The 11,159-nt window shown below is 34.6% G+C and overlaps 1 protein-coding gene across 2 annotated transcripts in view; it reads right to left on the reverse strand.

Annotated features, from left to right (window-relative positions):
* The window catches only part of LOC106871710 (A disintegrin and metalloproteinase with thrombospondin motifs 7), a 345,599-nt gene that overhangs the window by 174,708 nt on the left and 159,732 nt on the right, over nucleotides 1-11,159 (reverse strand). For both annotated transcript variants that reach the window (XM_052976057.1, XM_052976060.1), the window contains exons 13-15: nucleotides 4,242-4,347; nucleotides 2,561-2,688; nucleotides 815-935 (exon numbers count right to left, since the gene is read on the reverse strand). In XM_052976057.1, the coding sequence (XP_052832017.1) occupies nucleotides 815-935; nucleotides 2,561-2,688; nucleotides 4,242-4,347 (355 nt within the window). The remainder of the gene's footprint in view (nucleotides 1-814; nucleotides 936-2,560; nucleotides 2,689-4,241; nucleotides 4,348-11,159) is intronic.

Genomic DNA, 11,159 nt, shown 5'->3' on the forward strand with positions numbered 1-11,159 from the left:
ATGTGTGTGTGTGTGAAGGTGCATGGCTCAGTAGTTAGGACGTCGAGCTTACGATCGTGAGGTTGTGAGTTTGAATCCCGGACTGGGCTGCATGTTGTGTTCTTGAGCAAGACACTTTATTTCACATTGCTCCAGTTCTCTCAGCTGTAGAAATGAGTTGCGACATCACAGGTGCCAAGCTGTAATGGCCTTTGCATTTCCCTTGGATAACACTGGTGGCATGGAGAGGGAAGGCCGGTATGCATGGACGACTGCTGGTCTTCCATAAAACAACTTTGCCCAGACTTGTGCCTGGGAGGGTTGGGGGAGGGGTTAATAAATTCCACTCTATTGTCAGTATTGACAGCATGTTGCTGCTCCAAATATAATTTGATATATTGATGTGCTGCTCTCAATATAGCAATCCATAAGTCCAAATTTCTTTTCCAGCATAAATCTCAAAAATCCTATGAAAGGGTCATGTACTATCTCTCCACTGAGTAAGCAAAGAAATAATAACAATCCTTTCTACTAAAGGCACAAGGTCAGAAATTTTGGGGAGAGGTGATTAGTTGATTACATTGACCCCAGTGTTTCACAGGTACTTAATTTATCGACTCTGCAAAAGATTAAAGGCAAAGTCGACCTCAGTAGAATTTGAACTCAGAACATGAAGACTGACAAAATGCTGCTAAACATTTCACCCAGCATGCTAATGATTCTACCAGCTCACAAAATAATAATATAAAAACTATAGAAAGCTGTATAACATCTGTTATAGAAATCAAAAACACAAAACAAAATATAAACAGAAAGTCACAACAGAACATCTTACCACTGCCTTTAGTTTCATTGAATTGATCTTTTATTGTCTTGCATGTGGAACCATCTCCATGACATACACCACACCGATCCTCCTTGGCTGAAGATTCCAGAACCCAGTCACAGCCAACACGCTGTAAGGAAGAAGAAAGTTTCTTTCAACAGTGGTTATGCAATGTGTATTAGTGGCAATATGAACAGGAGATATGGACAATGGAAATAACAATGAGGATGACAACAAGGAGAAACTTGATGATGACGATGATTACAATGACAGTGGTGAAGATGATGGTAATAATGACAATCATTGTCATATTGGTGGAAAAACTCAAAATTTGCATGTATAAAAACAAAGTAGGTGAACAGTCGATTATTAATTCCATATAATTTATAAGTACCTACCATTGTCAATATAAATTTAATCTTGATCAAGAAACATCAATTCACTTGCTAAGCTAGAAACCTCTGATTATTCTTGTATGAAAGATGCACTTAGGCAATATGGATGATAGGTTGTGATGGTTCGCATTCTGTCACTAAGACTAATATATAGTTCCAAACAAAAGTATTTGACTTGCCCTAGTTCAATCCACATATCGTCATCATTTTACATCCATTTTCTCCGCTGGACCATAACATAATTATATCAAATAGGGTACTGTACTGCACAATTGTCAAAAGTTCCATTCACATGTAGCACTGCATTAAAAATACTCCCATGATCTTGAGAATAAAGACAATAAATAAAACCATCCTAGAGCAAACCTTACTTGATGCCTTATATATTTTATACCATATATTTTGTGAGCAATAGAATTGTTGATGATAGGTTTCCAAATGGATCACTGCTCTTTCAAAGACAATAATGACAAGAAAATGCTTGTGCAACACAGATGGATTAAATGTCACAAGGTTGTTCTCATCAAATACACCAGTTTGTTTGTTCTTTCATTAATGGTCATACTTTTTACCAATATATACTGGGGAAAGCTATACACACACATTCTCCCAACTACATGTTTTGGGGCTCAATACCTGTGTAGCTACTTGGGCAAGTGTCTTCTATTATAGCTCCAGATCAACTAAAGCTTTGTGAAGGGATTTGGTGGACAGAAACTAAAAGAAGCATGTTGTATGTATGTGTGTGTGTGTATATATATATATATATATATATATATATACACACACACAACAAAGTAAAGTTGTAAGGTACCTGTTGTGTGTGTGTGTGTATATATATATATATATGTATGTACACACAACAGGCAACTTTCAGTTTCTGTCTACCAAATCCACTCACAAGGCTTTAGTTGATCTGGAGCTGTAATGTGTGGGTGTCTGTGTGTGAGTTCAAGAAGCCTCAATTTCTTTCTTTATTTCTCTCTCCCCCACATACACACATACATTTTATAAATATAAAATAATTTATAATTTAATAAAAATTTGGTGTGGGGCTCTATAGATATAAAATATCCTTGGCTCTTGAACTCTGAATTCTTATCATGCTGTGTTCATATTGTTTACATTGTTGCATCACCAAGAGAGAAACTGCTTTATTTATTATTTCAGTTTAACTAGCCAGAAAGCAGGTGTCTATTCTTCTATAAATCAGGTAATTACAATTGCTGAGAAACCACATTACAGTGGATGATTTATCTTTATTATCTGCTTAAGGCTACAAAGATCAGAGTTAAATGTTAGTTGGCTTGTTGAAGCATTGGAGTTCAAGTGAGGGTTAAGTGTAACAGTTTTGTCTTACCCGGCATTGTCCATTAATGCATATGTTACGACCAATCAAGGAACAGCGGGTACCATCAGCTGCCATATCTGCTTTCAACACTGAGAGTTTGACATCTCGAGTTTTGCAATAAAGTTGACATGGAGAACCTGTAAATGTGAAAATATAATTAAACCTTAAGTAGAGTAGACTAATGTTCAAATTAAAGACAGTTTTTGCTTCCCCAGCAACGAAAGTAATGTTTGTGATGGCAGCAGTTGCAACTGTAGTAGTAGTAGTAGTTATATTAAAAAGGTATAGGTAATAGTTGCCATTATAATTGTTGTATTAGTAGAGATAGAACATATTGTGGTTTCTCTCCCTATAATCATTTATATTTCAAAGACATAATCAATGTACTTCTTGTTTTTCTGAAACTTATTTCAAATACAGTCAATAATGTTTCTGTAGCGATAAGTTGAAACCTTACCACTAGATAATCAGACACCACAACCAAACCTCCATAGTTCCACATAATTGGTCAATTAATTGACCAATCAGCCTGAGGCTGAGGTGTAATATTGTTTACTCAAATGTTCTTATTTCCTATTTAAAAAAAAAACATTTTGATACTCAATTAATTGCAATGTGTTGAAGACAGCCAAGTGACCTGTGCTTCCACTCTTGTTATGGACATTTATGCAGACAACTCCACGTTCTCAGCAAACCCATTCTGAACGTTCACATCATGTCTCATAAGTAACTTCTACAGACATGGCATGTTTTTTTTCTCTCTCTCTCACAGTCAGCAATTATTTACATTATTACAAACCACCAACACCAAATATCTTTATGTCTGGCAATAAATAAACAGTTAAATGTTTGTGAGTTGTATCAGTTATTATTCACTCAGCTAATGAAATATAACTTCATTTACCTGCTATTCAAGCAACCCACTATGGCAACACTTCTATTATTAGAACTGCTTCTACAATAGGTGTTACAGTCACTCTGTGTTTGTTGCTTATTCTATTAATAAGTCATTAGAAAAAGATACCTACATCATCCATGGCTTTGATAGGTCCTGCAAGATCAGTGATATAGATACAATTGATGTTTATCTAAAACATATGTTCTTTGAAACTTTTTGAAAAATGAGAGCAGAAAGTGTTTTCCAAAGAGTTGCAATTTTCAGGAAGAATTTTCAAGAAAATTATTTAGTGTGCTATTTAGTGGATGAGGCGAAATAAGGATGGATGACAGATACAACTGAAGCTAGAACAGAGTATTCTAGATCAAAAGAGTAGAGAATGTTATAATAATGTAAGAGGAGGTGGAAAGCTACTATTTATTCCACAATAATAATTATTATTATTACTATTGTTACCTTTCTTTTCCAGTGTACCAAGGCAGAAATAATGATATAAAATCATTATTTGGATGGGACGTGAACTGGTTTTATACTAAACTATGCAGGGTTCCACCAAGCTTTAAGTTAGGTCCTGCAGAGGATAGAATTCATCTCTGAAACAAGTGGCAACTTTGTACAATTGGCAGATGATCAACAAGTTTACAGTGCTTGATACTTTAACCATAGGACAGAGGAGATATACTTTATCCTTCTAATGCTAAATAAAACAGATAAATCACCAATCATGTAGATCCTCGTAAATTCAGATGAGAATTAGCAAGAAGTATAGAATGTAACAGAATATATACTTACTTTGCATTCTGACTGGTTCCCACTGGTACAACTGACCATCGTACTCTATATTGTTGTACTTGGCACACTGCTCTTCACGGAAAGTACGGCTACCTTCAGGACATGGCTATACAAAATAGAATAAACACAAAACATAGAAGAGAGACCATCATAACAAACTATTTAGCTTCTTTCATATGTACAAAGTCAATGGTATTTTGGTATATATGATACTCCCCAGGTCAACGGTATAATAAGTGTATTAATATTTTCAGTATTCATTCTACTAAATTCAAAAGTGATCAACTGCAAAGATGACTCTGGAATTATAATAACAAATGAAGATAGCAGTACTTTATATAACACTCGTTTTTTTTTTTTTTTCTACTCTCTGTCAAATACTAACACATACAATATGATATTTTATACTCTATGTTATTGGCAAATGATGATAAATAACATAACTGTAGTAGCAAGAGTCAAGGATATTTCAATTCAAGTCTCTGAAATTTAATTTCAATCAGTTTATCTAGATGTATTTATACTTATGGCTATAAAACTAACTTTATTATTTTCCCTTTGAATTTGAAGTGTTTTATCATCATGTTATTTGTATCATTGTTAGAAATTTCCAAATTAGAAAAAGCTCATATACAATACATTTTATTTATTTGTCTTTAATTTTGATATATTATTTTAATTCCTTTAAAACAATGGCTTTCCTGGAAAAAATATTTTTCTAATACAGAGATGGTATATTGAATGAGAAAACATGTACAGGGAGTGATGGGTAAGTTGTCATTTCAGATTTTTAATTTTGTGCATGTACATTGTTTGTTTTTGATTTTGTCACCTACACAGTATAGTAGGATCAGTTGGGTACTGTCTGTGAGAAAAACAGCACCATGATGCAATTCACTCTGCCAGAAATTTGGAAACAACATGCTGTACTGCTTGGTATTTGCACTGGAAGCTTCAATCCGAATAGATGGTGAACACATAGAACAAGTGCTGGCTTGCTGTGTCCCCAAAACATATACTGAGTGATAAATATCAAACATCTAGTCAACATCATGGTTTTTGGAGTGATCACTATTGATGGCAATTTTATGCTTCCATTCATCTTCCCATACAGCCTCAGACTCCACACAGAGGCCTACATCAAGTGCCTGGAGGAGGTAGCGCTGTCCTGTGTCATGAGGGTGGCTGCTGGATGACCCTATGTCTGCACCATGCCACACAAGCAGGAGAACTGGCTGTCAGACAATTTCTGCAACCACATCACCCCTAATACTTGGCCACCTAACGCCCCAGACTGCAACTTCCTTGATTATTATGTGTGGGGCACAGTTGAGCAAGAGACCTAAAAAAACTCCTTGTATCACCAAAGATGACCTGAAGGCAAGAATTATGGCAGAATTCACCAACTTAAACAAGGAGACTGTCCAGAGGAGTTGTAGAATATTCCAAAGTCGTCTGACAGCCATGTTTAAAGCCAATAGCAATTTTATTGAATAAATTTACTCTTTAGTATTTCAAGATATTTTTATGTAATTTTGGTAAATATATCTGTTACAATAAGATGTCAGTGTTATTTTAATGTTTGCGTAATTTAGACAATATATTCACTGCACCCTATACACCAAAGACAGAAACACTTAAATAATATTAAATAACATGCCTGCAAAGCTAAAAAGTTTACTTTTCAACCAGATGGTTTCAGATTTGATCCTATTGTGTGATACCTTAGACAATTGTCTTCTACTACAGCCCCGGCTGGCTATAGACTTGTGAGTGCATTTGTTTGAGAGAAACTGAAAGAAGCCCATCATGTAGTAAGAAGTGTACTTCCCAACCTCATGCTTCTGAATTCAGGCCCATTATGTGGGCACCAAGGGCAAATATCTTCTACTTTAGCCCTGGGCCAACTAAAGCTTTGAGAGTAGATTTGGTGGACAGAAACTGAAAGAAGCCAGTTGTGTGTGTGTGTGTGTGCGTGCATGTGCTTACTGGTCTTGACATCATGTGATAGTTGTAAACTGAGTGTCACTAAAGTATAAGTATCATCATTAATTTCCAGTTTTCCACAACAAACATGTCCAGTCATGAGGAATTATTAATTTGCTTGGAAACAAAGGAGGATTAGTGACAGGAAGGGCATCCAGCCATAAGAAATATACTTCAATGAAATCTGTCTGATCCATGCTAGCATGGAAAAGTGGAACTTTAAAAATAAACAATAATGTTGACTTTTAGTAAATCCTCAAGCTCAAACTACAACATCTACCATTTTTACAACTTTCAGTAAGGCAATGTGCTGGCAGAACCATTAGCATGCCAGACGAAATGCTTAGCAGCATTTCATCCACCTCTATGTTCTGAGCTCAAATTCCACTGAAGTCAACTTTTCCTTTTATACTTTCAGGGTTAATAAAATAAGTACCAGTCAAGTACCTGGTGTCAATGTAATTGACTTCCCTTCCCTCAAAAACTGATGGCCCTGTGCCAAAATTTGAAACTGTTATTATAGTTTTTGGTGCATGTATGATTAAATACACTGAATGAGGTGTGGATGGAAATGAAAAGTAAAAGTAATGATATTCTGGAGGTATGTTCCACATTACAATGTTAATTTGACAGTATCTAATGTTTAAAAGACAACTTCCCCACTGAAAAAAATATATCAGTTTATGTAAGTCTTTATTTTTTCCACAAAAGGATTTGAACTCATCATTGCAAGCTAATGGAACACTGCCTCTCTATCTAAAGTTATTAAGGCAGTATTATTTTTGTAGCTATTAACAGCATGGTGTGGCGTTTGATTTTACAAAATGTACATTGCAGAAGCTAAATGATTTCTTAGTGAGTTCAGTTGCTTCAATGTAAAGAACTACCTTGCTTCCTAATTCTCTGTAGTATTCTTGGTCAACCACCTGCCTTATTTTTAATCTAGCTATGGTTTATACACTGCTTTGGAAAACACATTATGTTCAGCAAAAATTTGCATATATTCTCTGCATATGCAATTATATATATTTAAATATGTGTGTCTACATGTGAACATGTACAGGCCTATTTGCTTCATTCTTAGCAATGTCACTGAAACATAAAATTATTTTTTATTTTCTTATTTTTTCATAATTGAATATTTTAAACTGTTTGTAGCTCAAACTCAAATTTTTTTTCTTCTGGTTTCTTCAACTTGCATATGCTCTCATTTAAAACACACACACACACACACAAACAGCCTACAAAAAAAAGGAGAAACATTAGGATCTAGCAATAAATATTTTTAATGTTACTGGGACTGAGCAAATAAGAAGGTATGACTGAAAAATCTGTCCAAGGTGAAATGAGTTATTCTTCTTTATAAATGGTAATTTATTCTATGTAAATCCACAAGAACATTTTCATATAAAGCAATATATTTTAGACTCTTCGCATCTTCATTCCTTTTAGGACAGAGCTGTATAAATTTTAGTCAATAAAATATATGCACACATACTTAATCTAATCAAGTGAAGGTTTTGTAGGTGAGGCATATTGTCCATTGAACCAAGTCAGGTATACTACTAGTACTTAATATACAAATACAATAAAGGCTGAATGTTAAAAATGATTTGGGAGGGATCAACCTTAAAGCATAAAGGAAATACAGCTAAATATGGTAAAGCATATACTGTAAAACATTTGGTAAAGAGCTATGCAAATTATGCTGGCTTACTGTCATTACACATGTATACGTCATAATGGTCTCTGAAGTTGATTCTTTGTCACTTGCTAGGAAACATGTGTTGTTTCTGTGAATAGTTGTCGTGCAGTTGCAGCTTAGTAAAGAAAGAATTGGTATCAGAGTAATATTGGTTGTATACATGTGATTCTTTGTATCTGCTATACATATCTCCCTCTTCCTCTTCCCCTGTCTCTTGTCGCCCACCTTGTTCCACTTCCTCCCTCTACCACTCCGCTCTGCTCACATGTGACTTCTGGTCACTTCTCTCTTTCTCAATCCAGCCGGCTTAAAGGCGAGACGAAGTTATTATCTCTCCAGCTTCGTCATTTCACTAGCGTTCAATATCCCATGCGTTTGGCCGTATGGCTTTTTAATGTTGTTTTCACTGTCCAGTTTTTCCTGTCTTGGTTTGTGTTTGCTACCTTGGAATCCTCTGTTTAGTGGGTTGATCCCCTACTCAGGAAGAAACTATTCTAAGAGTGCGTCCTGCCTTATCTTCAAAACGCCTAGTTTTAGAATAGAGGCAGCTGATGAAGGAATAATTCCAAGTGGCTTGTTTGTTTTCCTATGTGTTCGTTCTGTTGTCTGTAAGCAAAGTCCGTTTTGTTTTTATGCTCCCGTTCATTTTTCTAATGTCCTGTACCCGAATATGCATCTATATATTCATGTAGATGTAGGTATACATGCATATGCTCATATCATTTGTTTTATGATATATATATATGTGTGTGTATGTGTGTATAAATGTAAAGAAACAAATATTTGTTCTTTTATTCGCAGCATCAAAAATGTGTATTGTACAATACAAATAAGATTTTTTTTAATGCATAGTTGCTGTGCGAACAGCAGAAATATTGGGTAAATTACCCTTAAAAGGTGGAAAAATTCTTCCACCTTGTAAGAGTAATTTACCCAATTTTTCTGCTGTTCTCACAGCAACTGTGCGTTTGAAAAAATACCATCTACATACACACACCACCTTATAAATACAAATGTATTCTTTCTATATGCTATGTAAAACCAATGAGAGATCTTCTTTCAGGTCTCTTGACATGCAAGAAATAGCAGTCAATTCTTCTTTAACTCAAGTCTACTATCTTAAAAAAAATAATGGAGAGAAAAACTAGATAATGTAATCCTATGTTTCCTATAAGGAAATGGGTGGTCATGGTTGGAGAAATCCATGCTGATAGATCTGTGCTGATAGATCTGGGCTGACAACATCTGGGCTGACAACAACAAAACTTCTCTAATAAATATTCTTTTTATTGCAAACAACTTGCAGAGGCAAGTGCTCCCAGTTGAAAGCTCCATATACTGGATGCTAACAAGTTTATGGGGTCATAAACTCTTAAGAGAGAATGCACACCGTTTTGGGGCCCAGCTTGTTAAATGAACTGGTTACTAGGTTTTGCCTAGTATTCTTCTATACATAGTTCATCATCTCTGTTTAACCAAATCCAGTGGCTTGCCTTCTCCACTGAGGTTTCAGTATCAGTGATGGTGGTATTTGCTTCACATGGAGTATTTGCTTCACATGGAGTATTTGCTTCACAAGGAGTATTTGCTTCACATGGAGTATTTGCTTCACATGGAGTATTTGCTTCACATGTAGTATTTGCTTCACAAGGAGTATTTGCTTCACATGTAGTATTTGCTTCACAAGGAGTATTTGCTTCACAAGGAGTATTTGCTTCAGATGGTGTTAGGCCTAGTGACAACAACAGTCACCTCACAATGTATCAAACGATTGGAAAATGTGTGTGTGTGTGTGTGTGTGTGTTTTCTAATACAAGAATGTTGTTGACAGTGACTTCTAAAGATTATATTATAATGCCCCTATTGTATATTACTTATATGAAAATCTCAATGCCAAATATTTTAACATATCTCTTATGATTTCTGCATGATTAAATATTGTTAAAGCATAAAGGGAGTAAGGCATTATAAATAAGGTTGAAGTTATTATTCAAGTTATATATGCAATATAATTTTGAATAAGCAATTCATTGAAAACGAAGCTATGAAAGATCTGGAATAATTCTTTTTGTAATAGGTTACTGCTATTTTACTCCTATTTCTAACACAACCCAATCTAGTGTTGTCACCAGCTGCTTAGGATATTTATGCAATTTACGAAAATCTCATCAGAAGTACACGTACACACACACATACATACATACAATGCACACAAATTCCTAATTTTTCTTTTGTCTTTTATTTGGTTGTTTTTTTCATTCAATTTATCTATTACTTGAAGAACCATACTGATTCTGCCAGCTTTCTTCTCCATTACACTCTGGGATAGTCTTTAACAAAATATTCCTTGGCCAACTAAATCACACACTTGGTGCCAAAAGGAACGGAAAAAAGTAAATAAAATTTAAAAAATAAAACAGGTAACAAGGAAAGAAATTCTATTATTTCACCAAATGAAAATGATACAATTCTTTCATCTCATTTGGACAGCATTCAAACATTTTAGAGATTTTCTCCCCATTACATTCACAAGAATGAACAAAAATAAATGGAAATATGACATGTGAGTTACCAATAAGAAATAAATTTACTAAAACTATAGTCAAGATTGTATTGTTTCTTTATTACATATTTATCCATCTATATTTCTTTCTATCAACCTAATTTCATATCATTCTATCTATTTATCTGTCAGCGAAGTCACGCACACACACACATACATACATATGCCTCAAATAACTGTACGACCCAGGCAAGTAAAGAAAAATGGATGTTAAATGATGATGGTGATGATAATGATGATTATGACACATTCATAGACACATACATACATAGGTGTATGTATGTATCAGTCAATTTAGCTAACTCAATATCCATCTGTAAATCTATCTATCTACCTATTTCTTTATCTACCCTTTTATAAATACAGTCACCAATATTTATCCAGTAACCCATTTTCATACAATTAGGCATGCACACAGGAACATAAATAACTCCATACATAAACACACACATGAGTATATATATATATATATATATATATATATGACAATATATATATATAACAATATACATGTATATATATATATGACAATATATATATATATATATATATATATATATATGACAATAGTGAATGTACTGACTGCATCAGACACACGGCATAGAGCACCCTCGGAGGAACCATGCGAGCTGAAACAACCGGGAAGTGGACGTGCTACCACAAC

Source organism: Octopus bimaculoides, chromosome 2, assembly GCF_001194135.2.
Source record: "Octopus bimaculoides isolate UCB-OBI-ISO-001 chromosome 2, ASM119413v2, whole genome shotgun sequence".
Classification (NCBI taxonomy): domain Eukaryota; kingdom Metazoa; phylum Mollusca; class Cephalopoda; order Octopoda; family Octopodidae; genus Octopus; species Octopus bimaculoides.